Raw genomic sequence first — 22,626 nt, 5'->3', positions numbered from 1 at the left:
CTTGTAAAAGCCTTTGAGCTCAGAACAACAACAATAACAGCAAAAATCAATTATGTGAAGCCTAGTGCCAGATCTGTGCAGTTTTCCATGTGTATAATAAGAGTCATTCCAGTGGCCTGTATTACAAAAAGCAAATAGGAACCAGGAACATTAAATTACAATGAAGCTTTCATTCCCTTCATGTTAACAAAGCAGACTTGCTGTTAGCAAGGCTCTGTGCATCAGCAGAGAATGAGCTGCCCTGGGGACTGTGTAAACATGGAATACAAATCCAGCTGAGCACAGGGATGGAAGGCTGACATGTGTTTCTAGAGATGATGGATTGATGCTGGCAGGAAACACTTTCCTTGTGTGGAGCTTTGCATTTTATGGAGAAGCACCATGATTACCTGATGGTTTGGAGTGAAAAGAAAAGGGAAGGAGCTCTGGCACTTTGGATTGCATGGCAGTGTCACACACTGGATACCTGTTGGGATATACAACCAAGATAGGAAAGCCCAATGGGCTGTTTCTGTGGGACTCTAGAAATAAGTGTTGTTCAAAAGGTACATTTTGATCTATAATCCATTAAAACTGCTTTGTGACTCAAATTTCCACCTCCGTGAAAAAGACCTAATAATGCTTTAGGACTACTTGGAAGTTTGCATTTTACAGGTCCCTTTTTAGTGTTAAGTTGTGTCATCATACTTTTTGAGGCAGTGAGTCCATAACAAATCTTTTATATACACTTCCTTTCTTTGAAAGAATCATGAGCTGTATCCTTAACTTTATTCTCTTTCCTTGTCTTTATTACTTCTTTCAGATAAAAAGCCGTAATTTTTACTTCAGACTGACATTACTTACTGCCTCCTCAAAGAAGTTTCAGTTTGTTTGAAAAAGAGTTACAGCCCTCACTGTAATGAAATCTTATCTGATAGAGCTTTATCATTTGCCTGCTCCTCTTCTGAGGTTTTACCACATTTGTCCACCTCTCTGAGATACTTCAGTGTGTGTATACAAAGAGCCTGGACTCTTAAACTATTTTGAACTTGGTTTAAATACTTTTTCTTTCAATTTCTGTTCTAACATTTGTTCATTCCAAGTTCTAATGGATTTTAAACTAGGGTTTAAAATGCAGCCAGTTGTGCAGGTCCCAGACAGACAACCCTGTGAAACCATTGTCTAGGTAAGATTAAGTGGGATATTAGGGAGAAATTCCTCCCTATGAGGTGGTAAAGCCCTGGCACAGGATACCCAGAGCAGCTGTGGCTGCCCCATCCCTGGAAGTGTCCAAGGCCAGGTTGGACAGGACTTGGAGCACCCTGGTCTGGAGAAAGGTGTTCCTGATCCCTTGATGCTTTAGAACTATATTGTACATTGAAATGTGAACTAATGTGGTGAGGGATGCTGCTGTAATCATGCAGTGCACATTAGATGTCTAACAAGCTTTTGCAGAATGTGATATTCCTTTTAATTTGTTTTGAATATATTGTCTTAAGTTCTGTTTGCACTAATTTCATACAACCTTTGTTAATTTTCTTAATCTTGTGAAATGCTCTGCTTTGTTTGAAGTTACCCAGTCTTTAACACTGAGAGGAAGTGCCCTGCTGGGTGCTTGTTCTGGCAGATCTGGCCTCTTGTTTTAATTCCATTTTCATCCCTGTTTGTGTTTCCAGTTCAAATCCACACCAAGTAAGAGTGTCTCAGTGGTGGGCTGGATGGTGATGATGGCAGATGACCCTGAGCATCCAGATCTCTTCTTATTGACTGATTCTGAGAAGGGTAAGCAGTGCACAGAATAATTATTTTCTTTGCTGAGGTCATTTGTCAGCCACTAAACCAGCAGGTGAAAGGTGACATCCTTCCAGTTTCAGCTGCTGTCCAACATGTCATCTTCTCCTTTAGAATGCATGGGAGCAACAGCCCATGGAGAATACTAAAAATACTTAACTTTTATCTAATTAAACTCCTCATTGAGTTGTAAGAACTCTCCAAACTCCTACCAACCCCAGATGTGATTTTAATTGGAAGTATTTATCTATATTCTTTTAAAATATATTTAGAACACTTCCAGGCATTTTCACATGTGTGAAATCTAAGTAACAATTAAAAAAAAAAAAAGATTCAGCTAACACTAGCTGCTTGAGAGTCACTTCTTTCCAAGTGAAAACCAAAACCCAAACCATCTGTTCAAATGTGGTGCTATTACCCTCAGAGATTTTGACTGTTATGTGGAGAATCCTGTGCATCTCCATTACTCCAGCACAGTGGCTGCTTTCAGCTGAAACTCTGAAGAAAATGTTACTTTTCCACAGCACTTCAGATTGTGCAGAAAGAACATTATTAGAAGTTCTGAGAAAGGAGCTTAAAATTATTTATTGCTTTGTCTGCTTCAGGTCTTAGTACATTTTATTTCCAAACATCTCTCCTAGCACTGCTGATATGAAGTACAAATTGTGAATGCTTGTCAGCTTAAACTCTTAACAGCAATCTGAAATGTTTTTGTAACACTTGACCTTCCTGAACCCAAACAAGCACTGTGTAACTCCAGCCTGGTCTGAAATGTATCAATACATTTAGGAGTGATTTTCTGATATTTTCAAATGTAGCTTTCCAGGGTGCATTTCAGTGATACCTTGCACTTGGTTAAAAAAATCATGATATTATAAAGCAGTTACAGCAATGGCAGTGAACAAAACCACTTCTGTTTTGAGGGATATTTTGTTCTTTCCTAGTTGAGACAGGCATTAGTTGAAATCTAGAATGTTGGAAAGGAAGAGAGGAAAGCTGAAACTTTTCTTCAATTGGTCAAGCAATTGCACCTATTCCAGACAAAGTGTAAAGTTATATGGACCATCTATTAATAAATCTTCTCATAATATTTCAGTTTAGAGGTATGAGTAGGATTTAAGTGTTTAAAAAGGAGCACTGTTAATGTTTCTTCATCAGTTCTTTTTTTTTTCTCTTTCTCAGGAAATTCATATAAATTTCAAGCTGGAAACAGAATGAATGCAATGCTCTGGTTTAAACACCTGAGTGCTGCCTGCCAAAGCAACAGACAACAGGTGAGAGCAAGGCAGTGAAATTAAATTAAATTAAATGAGCTTTTAAGAGCTCAGAAGTGATGGATCTTGGAGGTGACTGAGCTGTCACTGAGGGCTCTGTGTGTTCCCTGAGCAGCCTCTCCACCCCTTTCATGTGCTGATGGATTTCCCTTGGCTTTTCTGTTTGGCCCTTTGCAAACAAGTCCTCAGAGCTTCTGGAGCAATGAGGAAACATTTGGGGCTACCTTGAGACTTATTTAAAGCAATTGGGGAAATGCAAGGAATGCTCTAAAATATCTGAGTGCAGTATTTTTGTCTTGCCCATTTGAGAAAGGTTATTGCACAATTATATAAAAAGCTGTGAACTGCAGCATTCAATATCAATTCCAGATAAGTCTCCTGAAGTGCCTTTTTTCAGGTCATGGGCATGCACATTTTCTGCTGTGTTTGTATTTTGTATTCCTAAAATGTACAGAAAGTAATTTAGCCCTTGGTACATTTTCCAGTCTTTGAAAGCAAAAGTAGCATTTTCTATTAATCAAAAAGGAAGATAAGACTCCAACCCCTATTAAATGCAGTTGTTGTATAAATTCTTACTGACCTTTTTCATCAGCAAAATCCTTTTTAAGTTACTTTGTCTCCCTGAACTCTTCCTTCTCTTTGCACATTTGTTTATGGAGTTGCCAGAGCAGAAATCCTACTGAATTTCAAGGGGAAACAAAAAGGCTTTTCCTGATCCTTCTGTGCTTTCTTGTTCAATTCTGCCTCTGAGAGAGATCTTAAGAAGTAAGGAGGGTTGCAGAAGCTCCTGTGGAGGTATTTGAGACAGTGCAAAGGAGAGAAATTGTGTTCCTGGCTGGAGAAAGTGGGGAAGGTAGCAAATAGTGGCAAGGAGTTTGCAAGTAAGTGGTGAAAAACTGTCCTCTAAAGACAGCTCTGGTTCAGTAAGGGTTGGCAATACTGTTAACAGTGTAACTGCCTTAGAAAAATTGGATGTTCAGATGTGTTTTCAATGGAATATAAACACCTAGTCTGTTTAATAGTAATAGCTGAATAACAGTAAGAACTATTTTAATAGATACTATTTGTGATTTTAATGGTGCAGCTTTAGCCCAGTTGAGCGTTCTTGCTTCTGCAGGTAAATGGTAAATGCAGAGCAAGAAATGCCTGATTCATATCTGCCCAAACTGACTATTTATTGACAGTTGTCAGGAATGTGGTGGCTCTTCAATAACCTGACTAAATGAGAGATGTTGGTGTCAGACAGATTCCTGATGGAGGGAAAATGGGGATATAAAATAATATATTACAAACATTAGCTTTAATCTCTTCATGAGTGATAGCTGCAACAGGCATTCAGGTTTGGTATGGGAAAAACCAAAGAATTGTTTATGCCTTTTTTTTTATTAGTTTTAAAAAGACCAAGGGGCCTACATCAATCACTGATCTGTGTGCCAAGAATTTTCTAGCTGGGGCTCAGGTGAGAGGGTTCTCCTTGTCTAGCAGAGCTGAGATTTATCATGTTAAGGTTGTTTTGATGACAAATCTTAAATGTCATTAAAATTAAGAAGTTCTGCAACCATATAAGGAAATTGTAACCCTCACAGGAGTTTAATATTTTTATTATACCTGGGGTTTCTGCACCTCTACGTATATTTTTCCTGCTGGATGATAGTTGCATTCCTTCTCCCTTTTTTTGAAGACAGAATGATGTGCATTTCAACAAGGTGTCTAGTCTCTGAAATAGTTGAATGCAAGTAACTACTACCTGCAGTAAATTCTTCTATCATTTATATTTTTGTTTTCAGGTTCCTGCCAACTTGATGACCTTTGAATAACAGGCAAATTCAAAACAATAAAAAAGGACAATTTGAACCATCTCATAATTGAGAACAAGGTCCTAATGAAAAATGTGCCAGCTGTATTCTGTGCCAGAACAGAACCTGTCAACTCGATCTCTGAACTCTGGAGCCCTGAAGAAAACCACTAAAGGTTGGGGAGTGGAGTCCCCCAAATTAAAAATGGAGTTGCAACATGAATTGCCATGGACCATGCTTCATTATGTTCTGAGAACTGACCTGTGGAAACCACTGCCTTAAAGAGTGAAAGGAAAAACAACATGAAACACCAAATAGTGTGTGTGAAACTTCTGGCGGTGCTGTGCTTGAGTTAAATAGATTGTAGCTAGTTTTGAGTTTCTTTTAACTTTATACTAATTTTGAAAATAACTCACCTTTTTAGGCATTCTTAAGAAAACAGGTAAACTGGTATTTAAGAGTTGTATCAAAAGCTGTGTATGAACCAGGTAAAAGGTACTACATGTTCTGGAGATGTTCTTTAGGCCTTCCCAGGAGTCCTGGAGGGGAGCTTGTCCCAGGCACACGGCCTGGAGCAGTGTTATTTCTCTCAGACCTGTAAGAAAGGTAACACAACTGCAAGTTCAGAGCAGCCCTGAGCTTGCAAACCTTGGTCCTGTGTGGGAGCCAGACTCCGACAGGGGCGCAGAGCTGAGCCAAAAATCAGTTTGGTACGTTTAGCCCTAATTCCTGGTGAAAAACACGTGTTTGGGGCAGTCAGGGGAATGTGTGTATGAGACAAACCTGAAAGCACTGTTGGGTCAGAACTGAGTGTTTTTATCCCATGTGTTTCTATGCCTGTGACTCCTTCACAGAAAAGCTGAATGACAAAACACCAACACCTGGGTACAGCTCACTGAGATGTTTGACTTTGGGTATCTGCTAATTATCAGTTAGGGACCACTGTTAGTGTGTGGTGTTTCATAATATCACTTCAGATGGACATTTTAAAAAGATAGAGGCACAATTTCAAGCTTTCATGTTCTCATTTGGCAATAATTGATTTTAGTATCTGTCTCGGTCAAAGTAGTTGACGTTGTGTGGTGTTGATAACATGGCCTAAAGCAGACCTTACGTACAGAAGCTCTTTTGATCTTCAGGCAATTAACTAATTTATTAGAAGGTAGGATAACCTAAGGGAGAGAAAAGGTGTGGGGCCATCAAAATTCCATCTTTGACAGGAATCATTCTTGGTCACTGAAATTACTCACAGAGAAAAACATAATGGTTGTAAAAAGGGAGCTGTGCTTTATGTGTGTGTTTGATGCTTAAGACTTTGATTCTTGCTTTATTGGGGTTTCCTTGACGTCACCTAGTTTCCTGGATGATTGGTCTTTCTTTAATCTTCAAAAATGTGATCTTTGTAAAGCAAGGAAACATTGTCCAAAATATGACTCTGATATTGGAGCTTTGAAGTCTGTGAAAAAGTAGTAACTGTTCCATTGACATTGTGGTTTAGTGACCGTAAATATGCTTGCAGATTCCACCATGAATTCTCCTTTTTAAACAGAAACAAGCTACCTACCAGTCTGTTTCAGAGTTCTCTGACTATCTAATAAAGGTTTCTACTAGTAGTTGTTATTTTGAAAATGTATAGTTTGTTTATTGCATCTGAGTAGAAGCCTATAAATTCACATTTGAGGGGTTTTTTTTTCCAGAGTCAAATTAATCATGTAATGGAAATGATTAATTTTTGATTTCTGGCAGGCAAAAGGAAAGGTAATCCAGTCTCACAGTAAACAAAACAAAACACAAAAACCCTAACCACTTGTAATGTAAAGGGTAATAGGGTGGTTTATGTTTCCAAGAATTGTTCTGAATTGGCTCTTGGTAGAAAGAAAAACAGTAGAAGGATGCTTCTGTTGGAATTACACCACAAGGACTATGAGAATTTGGCTCCCCTTGCAGTTCTTTTGTTGCTGTTTTTTATATGGGGAATGAAGTCTGTTCTGAAGTCATGAATTTTGGGAAGGGGTTTCTTGTGCTGAATCCCTCTGCAATTCACACATCTCCCAGGTTTACCCACTTTGGGTGTATAGTAAAGACAACATCCTGACAGCCAGCAGTGTTACTTTAGTAGAATTTGCACAACTTGAGTTTGGATTTTTTCCGTTTTCAAACTTACCTAATGTGTATTTCTTCTCAATGACTGTTTGTTTGGGTTTTTTTAACAATTTGTGTCCTTTTTTTTATGCATTGTGGATAATACCCTGTGGATTTTGAATTTTTAAATAAGCTATTCTAGGTTCATTGCAGCATAACTGTGTCTGTTCTTTTGTTAGTGAAAGGAAAGATGCAAGTGGGAGCCACAGCCTGACAGCCCTCAGCTTTGCTAAGGACAGAGCCAGGTCAGGACGTGTCATTTATCACTGGATTTTTGCATTTTTCCAGCTGTTTTCAGTTAAGTTTTTATGGTAGGAGGATGGTGGGGAAAAGAATTCACAAATTATCCTTTAATGAATTGCTGTTACCAGCTTTCATTGTCCTTGGGCCTCCTACTCTTGCTTGTTTTCTGCCCTCAGATCTGCTGGTTTTTTGTGGGAGAGATTGAATTTTATGGGAGGAGTTTCTTTAAATGTGTAGCCAGGATAACTGGAGTGAGTAATGACAACACAGGAAGTATTTTTGGCACTTGTCACAGTGAGTAGTTCAGAACTTTCCCTTTGTTTATGGCCACGTAGTCCTGCACAAACACTGACGTTTCTAGAGCTTGAGCTCAGTGGTGCTCACAAAGAGGTGCTGGGTTTGCTCCCTCAGGGAGAGCTGCCTCAGCTAAGCTGTGGAGAGACTCAGACAAGTTCAATGACACACTGTAAAGAATGTACTAATGCTCTTTCTTTAAAAAAAAAGGAGTTAAAAAAGTTAAATAAATGAAAGTATTGCTGAGAAAACAAGGAGAGCAGCGAGCTCATGGTGTTCAGGTAAGGCTGTCACCCAGACTGCTTCAGATAGTTGGCAGTTTCTCTTTGATTTTCTTTTTTAATGTCTTGCTCTAATTGTTTATCTTGTTAATAAGTGCTGAATCACTTCAGCTACTATTTGTCACTTTATCCCTTAATGTTTTAATTTTGAAGCTAAAGATGTCCCTTGCAATTCCTTGTTTTGGCTGTATTTGAGCAAAAATTATTTAGAGTAGCTCTTCTAGCAAGGCTTCAAATATGAATGTTAATTATCTGCTGACGGATAACCAGCCTTTTAGCTAAACTAAAAGTTTTGGGAAAGATTAAACAACAGGGAATGTCTGGTTTATGAAATTGGTGCATTGCATTAAAAATATATAACACTGCACTGCTTAGTGTTAACTTTTATCTAATTAATGTCTGCTACTTTTGGCTAGGATTTTCAAACCTGATTTCTATTCCAGTGCCCTTTAAACCAAATAATTTTTATAACTTTTATTTTTAAAACATTCTGGTAGTTTGAATAAACATAGCTCAGCTCAGACACTTTTTTATTTTTAGATGTCTGTTTTATGCCAGAGGAGTATTACTCAAGCTGTTATGATTCAATAAGTATTTAGGTGCACATTATAGGCATTAAAACTACAAATACTAAATGAGTCACCTAAATACTTAATGAATGAGCTTTAGCACCCTGCTTTAAAATCAAGTTTAGAAAAGTATGCAGATTGGAAAACATATTGGAAACAAAAGGAAGCATAAAAAAATACAGCAGGGTTTTATTAGTTATCTACTCCTCACTAGGAATAAACTCATCAAATTTAATGCCTCTTGCAACATCAGCCTCCTGTATTTGCATTCAGTATTTTCAACACTTCTCCTCTGTGGTATCAGACCTAACACATGGTGACAGCAAATCTCTGTCTCCCAGCAGAAGCAGTTGCAGGTTTTTGTGCTGCTGAGGCACATGAGGAGAAGAGGTCTCTTTTGACAAAAGGCAAGTTGATCTTATGGTTTTGATTAACTGTAACAAATATTGTCCAAATGAAGGGAAAAAACATGGGATGCTTTTTCTTCTGGCTCTGTCAGTGGCCTTTTTCTTCATTACTTGTCCTTTTTAATTGTTTGGTATTCTAACTCACCAACACTAGTAGTTCCAACCTTATTCATGGCCAGCTCTTAGTGCTGCCTGCTGTATAAAAACCCCAAGGCTGGTACTAAATCACATCAGTGAATTGTCTGTTCATCCTACAAGGAGACAGCTGTGAAAGTTTTATTATTATTCTTTAATATTAGCTTTTTCCTTTAATTTTTCTCTAAAAGCAGCTTGCTCATAAGGTGGTTTGGCTTGGGAAAGTTGCCATTCAAAGGATCTATATGAGTGGACATGGGATTCTTTGCTAGGGGTTATCCCTTCCTTTACAAACCATCATTCTGATTTGTAGTGCATGAGGAGGGTGAGTGCTTGCATTGGAGCAGGACTTCTGTCAGTGCCTTATTATCAACTTGAAGACCAATTCCTTTATTTCAGTGGTGAGTCCCACCACGGCAGACTTGCAGGCTGTGTCCTCAGTGTTCCAAGGGGTGACATTCCTGACAGCCTCTGCATTTCTGCAGCAGTCACTTGTTCTGGTCAGTGTAACATAGCTGTGGCTTGAGTTGCTTTAGTATTATTTCTGTATTTGAGTAGCCTCTTTTTAGGAAAAAATGCAGAGGTTTCTGGTAGCTTGGGCTTGTTCAGCTTTTATCAGAAGTAGCTCAGACCTCTTAAAAATTAACTTATTTTTATTTTGTTATGTCTCTTGAGTAGATTTAGTGAGGGGGGGAAATGAAGAGCATAGTCCAAGTCATGGTCTAGACCACATGAGCTCAGGAGCTCACATTGTTAGAAAGGAGCTTGCTTTTGTCTGTCCCACTTTGAGGTAAACACTGAAGAGCATTCTTAGGAGACAATTTATATTGCAAGCTTTTTGTTATAAATAAACACCACAGGAAAAAACTGTTTGGGGAAAGAGGAGGCTTAGCTAAATCTTAATATCCCAAAAGCTCAGTTTTGTGTGTTGTATTTCTGGTGCCAACACTGTGTAGGGAGCACTGTCCTTCACTGAAACAACTGCTAGAGACTGTTTTAGCAGCAAAGACTTCAGAGGCTTTGGAAGGGGAAATGAAAGAAAGAATGTGTTGTTCTTAAGCAAGTAAATATTTGTTTTCCTGGAATATATCCTTATAAAAACACAGCAGTTTTACTATAGTCTTTTTATAAATTCAGATGTTGGAAGGCTAATTTGAAAATTAATCTTCCTCTTTCTAAGAATACTCAAAGAGAGCAGAAAAGTCAGAAGAGAAAATACAAATTACTTGGTGTAGCTCTGGCTGTTGCAGAGCTGAGCTGACAAGTTTTCTCCAAGTTACTGAGTTGCTAAGGAAAAAAAGGTGTATAAAATGTAATGAAATGCAAATTCCTGCAGATCATGGCACAGTTCTGGCTGGTAGCCTGGTCTTGCTCTTGAGTGACTAAAACCACCGTAAATACTCTGTTTCCTTTGTGTGTTTGATTATTATTATTTCTCTTTATTTGGGTGGGTTCTGGCCTTCATGTGTGTTTGCTGAAGTAATTTCTTACCATTCCAAAGCTGTTCACAGCTGAAACTGCAAAGCAGACAAGCAGTATAAATCAATTCAATGTTGAAATAAAGGGTTCTGGGGTGCCTGGTTTACTGGCACTTCTGGCTCCTTGTGTGCAGGAGTGTATCCATTCAAAAACTACTGTACTGGAGTGGGAGAAGCACCAGGAAACATGGAAGTGTTTTATAATAATCCTGTAAGGACCAGCCATCCCTGGAAGGGGGATCAAGGTGTCATGCAGTAAACACAAGCCATTTTCAATGTTCCCTGCTGGTGTGAGGCATTCCAGGGATGGAGGGATTGCACTATGATCTCTCTGAGTGATGTGCAGTTTGGCTGTCCTCAAGCCTCTTCCTTCACCTTTTTTAAAACTTTGTTCTGTGTGTGTGTGTGTGAAGATTGTGTGTTTGCATAAGCTAGTTTAATTGAATTTAAGAACAGGTTTCAAAAATCTTTCCTACTGAAATAAATGATTTAAAAGATGGCCTGTGTCTGAGGTTTTAATTTCTCATTTTAAAAACTGCATCCAAACTCCAGCTAGGTGTAATCTGACTGTCTTTTGGAATGGTGCTGAGATCAGCTGGAATTTTAGTGGCATTTTTCAATGAACCTTTGAAATGAAACATGTAAAGAGACCATTGTCCACTGGTGCAAAGGAAATCTAAAGGCTAGCAGGGAAGTACAGTTCATTGAAGAGATGGATGTCTGGTCTCAGACATCTTTCTGTTAAATGATGTGGTTTTTCTCTCCTTGGTAGTTTATCAGATTTTTTTTGTCTGTTGCTTCTATACTTAAAGCTGTGGTAAATTTAAACTCACTGAAAGCAGTCATCAGGCAGATTGGCTCTTAAGGAGCAACTACATGGAAGAGAAATTGAAAATGAAGAATGGATGAATAGCATGCAAACCTTGTATTTCCTTAGCTCTTTGTTTGGTGTTGCTTCCCTACTCTCTGTGCCTTTGTAATGCTGTGAAGCCTTACTGATCATACAGCCCTGGGGGAAATGCTGTGAAATGCTTGTCAGAATGTGAGCCTTGGGCTCCTTCACCTTTTCTCCTTAATGGAACCATTCATTTCAAATGTATTTACAAAGAGAGAAGGAATAAAGTAGATTTTTGTAACCCCCTCATTTTTCTTATTTCCAGATTACTGAGTTTGAGAAATGCTTGTGAAAAGAAATACAAAATTAATGAGCTGGTGACCTTCTCTCTCTCCCTTCTCTCTCTCCCTTCTCTCTCTCCCTTCTCTCTCTCCCTTCTCTCTCTCCCTTCTCTCTCCCTTCTCTCTTCTCCTTTTGAAAGATGCTCATTTCAAAGCAAACATTTTCAGGTAAGCTGCTTTATTAACTCAGAAGCTGACTCCAGACTCTGCAAGGTGGGAGGCACAGAGCAAAGAGGTTCTTGGTTCAGATCCTTCTTGGAAGAGACTTTCTCTCACCTGTTTGAGCTGCATCTCTGTCCACAGCAAAGATTCCAAGTCAGGCTCTGTTTTCATCTTTCACTTTGTCAGTCAGGTTCTCCCTTGCCTTTAGATATTGAAAGGCTGTGGCAGCTCTGCAGAGCCTGATAGAACTGGCAGGAGTGACAATCTTCAGTGTATTTTTTAATTTTAACTTTTTTCCAAGTCAAGGACCATATCAAGGACTCCTTTAGCCCCTCTCCTTATGTTCTTGCCTCTCAGGCTGCTGTGTACATTTGGAGATGGCCTCCAAATCCACAGAATGAGAAGAGAGGTGGGGGAAAGGCACCTGATCCCTTCCTTGCTTCCCAACTGGAATGATTTTATTTCCAGATACACTTCTGCTCTTTCCCCAGGTGTGTATGCTGAATCCACCAACTGAATGTTCTTTTTGAAACTAAGATTTGAGAGAATTGAAATTCCCTTGGTTTTGTAATTTCATCTTCAGTTTGCCTTTTTTTCCTTTTGCATGGGAAGAAGCCACAGTGCTGGGGGAGGGATTCACATCTGTGGGAAAAGCAGAGAAACCAGACCACAGAAGTATGAAATAACCCAGCTGGAAGAAGATGATCTTTTCCTCTTTTTGAATATTAGTTTTTTTAAGTGAGAATGTTAGGTAACAAAAATGTGAGCAGAAGACAGCCAGATGTAAACAGATGATACTGTTTTGGCATAGCCTACATGCTCTCACAGAACAGAGCAGGGTTATGGTTTTTATATCAACAAATAAATTGAATACAGAAGTTTGAATCCGTGCTCATAACTTGTGAGTAATGTTTTTCTTAGTTTTATTAGCTTTTTGCTTTAATTGAGCATTTATACTGAAGCATCCTTACATGGGTAATGCTTACCTTTGCCTCATTCAGTTTCTCATTTCGAGTTCAATTTGATGCTTAAGGACAAAATGTAGATCCAAAATAAAACCTTCTGCTTGTCTCCCTGAGCTACTACAGGAGACTGTGCAAAACTTGCCTTTTCTGAATGTCTTTGTCTTGCTCTGTAAGACAAGTGGTTTTTCTGTGATGTGTTTAGTGTGATAGAGCATGTCAAGCACCTGGTGAATAATTCCAGTATAAGATGATATTGTTTTAATTCTAAAACATTGGAAAGGGCCTGCTCAAAGGAGACCTGCAAAGAGCAAAATAAAAGCATATTTTTTCAGGTTAAAAAAGTGTGGGGTTTATGTGTGTCAAAACACAAAGTGAGTCCAAACATTTATTAAGCTAAAGAGAAACCTGATACAAGAGCACAGCCAGGAGCAAAGTGCTAATCTCTCTTTCATTTTCTTTTCAGGTAGGAAAATGTGTCACTTGCATTGAGGAAAAGGGATAAGGAGCTGAATTGTTCTAAGGTCAAATAGAGCAGCTAAACCTTTGACCAAAGCACTGCTTGTTGGAGATGGCACGAGACAGCCAAGGGTAAACTGTGGCCTGTGTTTCTCACTGCCTGACTCTGCAGATCTGCTGCAGGGTTCCAGAGTGACTGGAATATGAAACAGCTGATGAGAGGAGGGAGCCATCCCCTCATTCAGGAGCAGTCCCAAAGCAGTGGCTCAGGGACAGACTGGTGGTGGTGGGAGTAGCTCAGTAATGTGTCATGGTGGAGCTGGGAAAAGTAATGCAAGCCCCGAGTTCTTGGTGCTGGAACAGCAGGATTCTCTTTAATGAGTATAAACATGAATCTAAGACTTACTCAAAGCAAGACAGTGAAAATGGGCTAATTATCATCTATTATAATTTCTTGATTCAGGGATATTTGGTGTTGGCAAGCATTTTATGAACTTCTGATTAGAATTACATATCCAAAATACTGTGTATAGGAGTTACCAAACCTGAGTCACTCTCACCTCAGTAATCAGGTCCCCATCAGTATTAAAATCTGTGTTGTTACACCAGTGCTGCTTTTGTTCTAATTCCCTGTCTCTGACACCTGTATCAGAGGCTTCAGGAGTACACATACAGTGAGGGAACTTTTAGCCAGGTAAGTTCTGACTCCTGATGACTTCTGTGTATTGAAAGCTTTTCAGTTTCATTTTCTCAATTTCATTCAATAGGATAATGGCTCAATAGTGAAATTGTTCCTGCAAATCTTTTGGTTTCTTTGAAAAGAACCTGCAAGATGATAAAGAGCAGAAGGAATGTGGTGTGAACACACCAACACAGAGCCAATGTGAAATGTACCCCAGACTTTGTGTTAAATCTTGGTTCACATCTTGTCAGAGACATCTGTATTTTATTGCTTTTAGGAGTTAAAATAGTTCATGCAATGTCAATGACACATAGGGTTCTTGCACACAGCTTCGCATTTAATTTCATAGAATCCCAGAATGGTTTGGATTGGAAGGTACCTTAAAGATCATCTCATTCCAGCCTGGCCTTGGACACTGCCAGGGATCCAGGGGCAGCCACAGCTTCTCTGGGCACCCTCAGAGGGAAGAACTTCCTCCCAATATCCCATCCAACCCTGCCCCTTAGCAGTTTGAAGCCATTCTCCCTTGTCCTGTCACTCCACACCCTTGTGAACAATCTCTCTCCATCTGTCTTCTGGGCTCCCTTCAGGTCTGAAGGACATTTGTGAGGTTCCTTCAGAGACCTTAAATGGAATGAGGAAACTGTTTCAGGGTAGATGCCATTTTTGTTATCTATCTCCTAGCCACTGTACATGGGTACACCAGCTTGCTACTCTGGTATTTAATGAGTATTTACTAAACAGTATTTTACTTAAATCCTCTCTGTTGTGCTGCTCTGCTTCCAGTCCCATTTGTCCAAATCAAAGCTTGAAAATTCAGTACCTTGTTGGTTATAAGATTCCAGGGGAAGCTGTTCCTCAAGAATGTGGTGATGCCTTAGTTCAGAACATCAGCAAGTTCATATGTTTGCTCTTCCATGGGATTCATCCATCAGTGTGAGTGCCTTCCAGAGAAGGAGCTGCTATCATCCTGTCCTTGTGCTACAGTGGAGAAACTGAGGCACAGCAGAAAGGCAGTAAATGTTGTGTTCATTGTGCAGCACTAACAGAATGGTATCCAGTGCACTTTCCAATGGGTCATAAATGCATAAAATAATGGAAGAACTTGTCAGAGCAGGTCTGCTCTGGTGTTTCTTGCCAAAATCCATCAGCTACCCTGATTTAAATCACTTTTTGACAGTGATGATGTGTGGAGGTGGAGCCCATCAGTGACCTTGCTGTGTGTCTCAGACAGCCCAAGAAAAATTCAGGGCAAGGTAAATCATTTAAATCCTGGTAGTGCCAGGGCTGTAGGGGGGTGTCTGTGGACGTGGAACCTCAGGGATTTTGTGAGGCTCTGTGCAGACAGAGCCATCTCTTGCACTCAAAGAAGCTTAAAGTATCAAAAATAAAAACAATTCTCTAGACAAAGCTCACTGAGCTGAAGGGTTTCCAATAGCTCACAGTAATGCTCCCAGGTTAATGATGCATTTGGGTGACTGAGCCCACAGCTCCTGCTCAGTCTCCTGCCAGCCTCAGAAGGGGTAGCTCTGTGTTCCTCTTGTCATTCTGTCTACATAAAAGTGGCCAGGGAAAATATGAGTAAAATAGTTTATTCAAATAAAACAGTAAGGAAAAACTATTTATTAGGTCCAAGTTTAAAAGGGAAAGTATGCAAAACTCTCAATTCACCCCTATATTCTGATCCTTTTCAAGACTAAAAGCAGGTCACAAATCCTACAAGGCTTATACATTTATTATTTTCTCTAACTCAGTGCTTTGTGTTGCCATTTGATCCTTGAAGTGCTGCTTTTTCAGTGCTGAGTGTAAACGAGCAAATACAGGGGTGTTTTTTTCCCTCCTGCCATGCATGTAGTAAGAACGTCCAAAGGAGCCTTTTGGGATGCATCAGACTGGTTCACCTTGAGCTCATCCAGTCCTTTGGTTAAGCAAGAGTCCTAAAATATCTTGTGCTGCCTGTCACTTCTAGTTAGATAATGACATCGAAGGCTCTGATAATATCAACCCAGCATTTGTTCCTTCAGTGTCAAGGATAGGCAATGAAAATGTAATAGGCAGTAAGATTAAAGTAAAATCTGCTGCTGGCAAGGAAATAACAAATTGGATTAAGTCAATGCTGTTTTGAATGTTGGTAACTAGATGAATTTTAATTTCTCATGGTTCTTTAAAAGAGCAGTTTAGGCAAACATAACACTTCATATTTTAAGGTTATGTTACTGTTTTAAATCTACTTCCTAATTTACTTTAGTATTTCAAAAATGTATTATTCCCACATTGTGAAACTCGAAGCTGCTCCTTACGCAAATCCTGGAACACAAGAAATGGAAAAGAAACATCTAAAATAAGAGAATATTGTCACATGAGCAGCAAATCTGTATAATCTGGCTGTAGGTTTCACACCAACAAGGAGGGCAAGTTTCTGTTCCAGCTCCTCAAAGGAACAGTGGGGAGCAAACCCATAAGTGTGGGGGTTTCTGTGGAGTTTAATCAGGTCATGAGAGAAATGCCACTCTTAGTGAGATGTGTGCAATGCCACAAGGCACAGCTTGGCAATGTGAGAAGGCTTCTCTGGGCTCTTATGAACAGTCTCAGACTGTTAAATATCAAAGCAAAACCAATCTTCTAAAGATTCTTTTTGAAAATAATTTATTAGTACAAAATACTGATTCCCATTGTACTGCAGGGCCAAAATGGTGCAGCTCTGAAACCTGCCACTGAGAGTAGCCCAGAGTTTCCTTTGGTCACACCTTCTATCAAAATCTGAGCTTGCAAGATGAGAATCACATTATGATATCTGAACATCAAAGAATCTGAGATTTCAAATACGTCAGAGCCTTTATTTATCCTAATTTAAATCATGGGGGTCTCAGCTGTGCTGAAAATCAACTGATACAGCTTCTCCAAAGACTCTAGTTCCTTTGTTGGTATTAAAGACTAATCAGAACTGATTATTAAAGATTATATTAAAGATGAATGGAAAACAGATATTTTGTGCTATTAACTTTGTATAATTACTTGCAAGCCACAGAAAAATGCTCTTTTAATTTTCCCTGAAAGATCAGGCTGAAGATTTGAAGTCGTAACACATTTCTTGTGGTAACTCAAATTGAAGTCATGTGAATCGAGAACTGTAAGGGTTCCATTAGCACACATGGAAAGTGGGATTGGATCTGGAAAAGTATTGACAGTATGTCCTGTTCCCGTATTATTTTTTAAATTAAAAATTAAACAAAGCTTTCAAGTGGTTTACAGTAAGTTGACAGTGCCAACACACTTTAATTTCCATTAAACTGGAGCTGCCACGCTCTTCATTTTAAATGGAAATAGTATTTTGCTGGTGTGACTAGTGAGCTTTTTTCCCTTCTGCCACTAAAATATGTTTGTCTTAGAGTGATTTTTGAAAGGAAACCCCTGTGAATATGTTTGTCCTGGTAATCTGCTGCTGCTTTAGATGAAAATTGCTATAGCAGTCAACTTGTGGGAGGATAAAACTTCTTTATTTCTGTCAACTTAAATCCAATGTATGCTGCTGGATATTGGAATAAACGTGGTTAGTTTCAGCTGGGAAACCTGGTTTAGGAAGAGGTGTCTCATCTCAATGCACAAAGGCTGTTTCTCATTATATTGTGGTTTTTTTTTTTTTAAAGCAATGTCTATCTTTTCTGCTGAAATGTGTCCAATAATAGATGTGCATAAACAAATTGGGGAAATTCTCACTAGTACCTCAGATCTCTGCTTCTCTCTCTCTTTCCCCAGCCCTCAAGGAAGTGCCAGGCTTCCCTCAGGGCTGCTTTTGGGGATCCTTCTGCTCCTTGTCTTCCAGCCTGCTTCAAAACCTGCCCCTTCCATCTGCTCCATAGCTGCTTTGTAGGCAGAACCTGTCCAGGCACCAGGGAACAGAATAAACTCTGTTTTTCTGTTGCCACCAGAGTTAACAGCTTCATCAGCCTGCAGCAGTCCTCAGTAGGATCATTGTTACCTGTGTTTTCCAGCATTGTAAGAAATGCTACTGATCCTAAAAGAAAAAAAAAAAAAACAATCAAGTTTAGCACTTAGTTGATCTTAGTTAGCACTCTCAGACTCTTGAGAGTCTGGTACTTGAGTACAGAATGATTTTTTTTTTCCTTGATACAGCTTTCATCCAGAAGAGATTGCCAAATGCTTTCTGGATCACAGAGAAAAAGAGAAATTGTTTCTGGCACCTCCTGGATCAGCCAGCAATAAAGCAACCTGTTTACCCAGCTCATAAAATGCAGAACCTTATTTTCTTAGGACAACATCAACAAAAAACCTTATCCAGTTCAACCTGCTGCTTACCAAGTTTGCTTCTCTTCTACAAATATGGCAGGTGGGTTTTTAGTTCTTTCAGTGGGCATGACTTTAACATTTGTGTTTCTAGTGGAAGGTGGTGGTGCCTGGGGTGTGTTTCCACCCTGACTCTGTGTCAGTGATTTAGGAGGCACCTCACCAGCAAAGTGTTTGGAGAAGCAGGACATCTGGGAGAAAGGAAAGGCTGGAAAGAACAAACTCCAGAAGTGCATTTTCATAAAAGCCACTTGGGGTGTGTGTCTAAATTGGTGCAGCATTAAAACTCACACACACTCTTTTTCTAGAGCTGTGCTTCTGTGGCAGATGGCAAAATTGCCTCCTTTCTTTTTAATTGGAACCCTAGGAAAAAGCAGTGACGTACTTCCAAGTGGGGCTGGTGCCAGGGAGGCACAGCTTCTGTGGGATCTGCTAGCTCTTCTCCAGGGAGGGTTTTCTCTTTGCCTCCTGTTTGAGCACCATTTGTGTCCCACTGGGAGTTCCTGGTGGCCGAGCACAGTTTGCCACGTGTGGGGGGCAGCTGGGGCAGGGCACTTGTGCAGGGTGGGCTGTGATAGTGAAGACTCTGAAAGCCCAGGCCAAGCACACTTCAGTTTTATCTTTTCCTGCTCTTTTCCTTCTTGGTTTTTTTTAGGTTTTGTTTTTTTTTTTTTTTTTTTTGAGGCTGGTTTAATGTTGTAATCATTTCAGATTGACACAATTAAGCAAAATTCCACTTCAGATTGCTGGTGATCCCCCCCTCTGTTTTATATTAACACTGAGAATTCGTCTGGTTGAGAGACTTTTTGGGTTTTTCCCCCTCCCCTGCCTGAGATTGTTCAAGAAATGTTGAACAGAGTGCTTAATGATTTCCAGGGCTTTCTCTTGACGTTTTAGTTTTGGAGAATGAGCGATGCCTCCACTGGGGACTTCCCTGGCAGATCCATGTCTGAACAGCCAGGGCTGGCTTCCAAGAACATTAAATTCCAGCTGCTTTTCCATCCAAGGCAAGGTTAGTTTAGTATCCCCCTTCCTCCTGTGTCTTTACAGCAGGAGATATTCTAGCCAACGTATTCGTCATGTTTCTGAGCCTCCCTGCTGCTTGATTTATGCAGAGAGGGCTGAGGAGAGAGATTCCAGAGCTGTGGGCTGAGTGTGGAGTCCCTGCAGGTGTGTGGTGGGCTGGGATGGCCTGGGCTGGGCTGGGCTGCTCCATCCCACACAGACACAGAGCTGGGCTTGTGCCCTGCACGCTCAGAGTCACCAAACGGGGCCCTGCCCGTGCCATCCCGCTTTGGGGGGAATGCTGTGGAATCCTGGAGAGGCTGAGGTGGGGTGAGAGGTGCTGAGACAGGCTTGGGTCTCCCATCTGAGGTTGCTCTGCTCGTTTATGAACAGCAGTGTAGGGAGATACTGAGTTACAGGTAGGTAACAGGATGTAAAGCTTCAAGAAAATTCACATTTTCAGTTCTATAATGGATTGTTTAGGTCTCTCTTGTCAGCTGAGAGTTTGACTATGTGGCACATTTGGAATTTCAGCCCATGCTGACCCAACAAATGACAAAGCTGAAATCCCAACTGCTCAGTTGCTGTTTACACCTGAGGTTTGTGCTTGCCTGTGTCTCACCTGAGCAGGGTAAGGTGTATGATCTCAGAGCTGGTTTTACACGTGCAGCTGCCTGATAAAAGGCACAGCAGCAAACCCCAAATGCAGCCAGTCTCCGGCTGGTAAAATTGTCATCATCCACAGCCTAATTGAGCTGGAAATTTACCCAAGTGGAGGATCAGGTCCAGTGTACACAGCTGGGAACCAAGCTGAGCTCAATAACTATCTGTGCTCAGTCCTCAGCCCAAGCCAACTGGGCTGCACACAGATATTTCTCCTAGGCAGCAGCACATGGATCAATGTCCTCTTGTTTGCTTGTATCCTTGTTGTCCCCTGCTCTCCTTCCCCTTCTAACTCAGCAGTCCTCACACCAAAAGGAAAAGGCATTGTAGGTGAAAACTGATCACCTTTTCCTGATGATTCAGAGGAAAACTTTACTGCCTTTACACATTGACTTCTCCCGCCGTGCTCATCGTTTGCTGCAGACCTTTTCACAGAATCCCAGAAAGGTTTGTGTTGGAAGGGACCTTAGAGCTCATCTCCTTCCAACCCCCTGCTATGGGCAGATGGCTTCCACTATCCCACATTGCTCCAAGCCCCATCCAACATTTTTAAGGATGGGGCAGCCACGGGTTCTCTGGACAACCTGTGCCAGGGTCTCCCCACCCTCACAGGGAAGAATTTCTTCCCAATATCCCAACTAAACCTGCCCTCTGTCAGTGTGAAGCCATTTCCCCCTTGTCCTGTCACTCTGTGCTCTTGTAAACAGGATTTTTACCCCCTCTTTTCCTTGTTTCAGACAGGAAAAGTTTGAGTTAAGCTTGATGTGAGTGAATATCAGTAGATATTCAGGGGTGGTTATTCCTCATTGCTCCATAGACAGCACCATTGCAGGCCAGAAAACTTAGAGAAGGTTTTGCTTAGCTCTGTTTTTTCTCTGTGTCTTTATGGTCATAATATTTCCCCACACTTCTCTGCAGATCTGTACTAGGACCCAGACCACTAAAATGCTTTCATTTTGGTCCTTTTCTCCCCCTGTGTATTCAGCTAGTATGGTAAAATGTTTTGTTTTTCTTTTTTTTTTTTTTCCAGAGTCTATGAGATCATTCAAGTATGGAGACTTGGCAGCTTCTCCATATGTACAAAGACGGCTGTTTGAATGTCTGAGTGTCTTTCTGGCTAAGGATAAATTATTTGGTGTGTTAAATTAGGATTTGTTGCTTTATCTGGCATGAATAAGGTTCGTTTATTATCAGTGTTCCATCATGATTTACGCTGGACTGCATCTTTGGGGTTTTGCTTTTTCACATTTTATTACATAAAAACATAGGTATTTCTTTTAAACAATTTGCTCATAGAAAGGACTGCAGGAGCAAGTTAATGTGGTTGTAAGGCCAAGAAAAGGCATTGCAAGACAGCAGATAAACAAGAGTAAATGCAAAAGTAGTGGTGGGATTGGAAAAACAAGGTGGATGTTTACCCAGGCTTAGCTGGTCATTTACATAGTGCTCTGTGTAGAATGTAATGGTCACTATAAACAGTCTAATCCATGGAAAAGATGTATAGGCAGTTTTGTAAACATAATTCTTGGTGAAGGTACAATTTACAAAGAGAAGAAAAAAAGAAGAAAAATTATTAACACTTTAAAGATTCCATTCTCACTCCCAAAATGCCTTGTAGCTCTCTGTTGAGAGGGAAAAAAAGTATTTGGTGCAAAAAAGATGTACCTTAGTGTACACCTTTTATACACTGGTGTACAAAAGTACTTGTGGCTGTTGTCAGCTTAGAAACTGGGTGCATTTTACACCCACCAGTGACTCCTGGTCTGGAAGTCTCAGTCTTGGCTGCAGGAACCATTTGCAGGAAGCCACTGCTGGAACTGTGTTCCCTCGCCAGGGAAGTATGGAGTGTGCAATCCTTGCTCAGGGTGGGTGCTCTGCCCTGCTGAACTGCTTGGAATGCTGAAGGGATGGAATAAATGCTTTTTTTGAAAATATCTTTAATAAGCATTACAGCTTGATTTACACCATCTGGGTTTAGCTAGAAATAGTGTTACAAAAAGTAAAACATCTGTACTTACAAGCTAGAAAAGATTAATAGAGCTTTATTTGCTTCTAAATCCTCCAGTATAGATTAACAGCATAGACCACCTCTCTCTCCCCATTTTTGTTTAAGTTACACAGGGAGCCAGTCCATCTGTACTGATGCTGCAGCACATGACTGCCCTGGCCTGGGCCTCTTTATTTTCACCCAGGGCAAACAAGTGTCAGTCAATATTCGCTTACATTTCTTAATCTTTTGTCTCCCACAGTGATTGTACAAGTGTCAATCACAGTGAAACTCTGAACTTCTATTTTGGGCAGTATTTGAAAACTGCTAAAAGCAGAAGGATATGGTAAATATACACAGTTTCCAACACTGTTTGGTCTTCGTGTCAGAAGAATCAAGAAACCCAGACATTACTGTTAATCACAAGGTGGGGCTTGTCATTAAAACCCTGTGCTTACCAAAGGAAAATCATCCATGTTCATCCTTTGGCCATGTTTCAAACCAGAAAATAGGAATGTCAAAATCTGTGCAAAAAAGCTTTCTGCCTTTACTGGTGACTCCTTTAAAAGAGCTCAAGAGCTCATCTTCTGTTTGCACAACCAGTGTTGTGATAAAGTGCTGGAGCAGCATCCTGGCCTCAGTGTGTAGGTAATTTATCCTGGCCTTTGTGTGTGTCAGGCACTTGACCTGCTGCCTTTTGTTTTTTTCTTTTTTTCTCTTTTAGCAGCAGAACTTCTTTAGCATTTGTGCAGATTAATTTTCAACATGAAATTGAGTTAATATTAGAGACTGGAAGATGAAAGATAAGTGAGTGGGAGAGGGAAAGAAAAATAGAG

General features: G+C 40.2%; 1 protein-coding gene across 5 annotated transcripts in view; it reads left to right on the top strand.

Annotated features, from left to right (window-relative positions):
• Positions 1 to 10,888, top strand: part of RALGPS2 (Ral GEF with PH domain and SH3 binding motif 2) — a 114,078-nt gene extending 103,190 nt beyond the window's left edge. For all 5 annotated transcript variants that reach the window (XM_064719381.1, XM_064719377.1, XM_064719380.1 and 2 more), the window contains 3 exons: positions 1,656 to 1,761; positions 2,953 to 3,044; positions 4,832 to 10,888. In XM_064719381.1, coding sequence (XP_064575451.1) covers positions 1,656 to 1,761; positions 2,953 to 3,044; positions 4,832 to 4,861 — 228 coding nt within the window. In that variant the 3' untranslated portion in view covers positions 4,862 to 10,888. The remainder of the gene's footprint in view (positions 1 to 1,655; positions 1,762 to 2,952; positions 3,045 to 4,831) is intronic.
• The last annotated feature ends 11,738 nt before the right edge of the window (positions 10,889 to 22,626 follow it).

The sequence above is a fragment of the Zonotrichia leucophrys genome, chromosome 8, assembly GCF_028769735.1.
Source record: "Zonotrichia leucophrys gambelii isolate GWCS_2022_RI chromosome 8, RI_Zleu_2.0, whole genome shotgun sequence".
Classification (NCBI taxonomy): domain Eukaryota; kingdom Metazoa; phylum Chordata; class Aves; order Passeriformes; family Passerellidae; genus Zonotrichia; species Zonotrichia leucophrys.
Note: the sequence above shows the minus strand (reverse complement) of the source record. Positions and strands in the feature narration are given on the sequence as shown.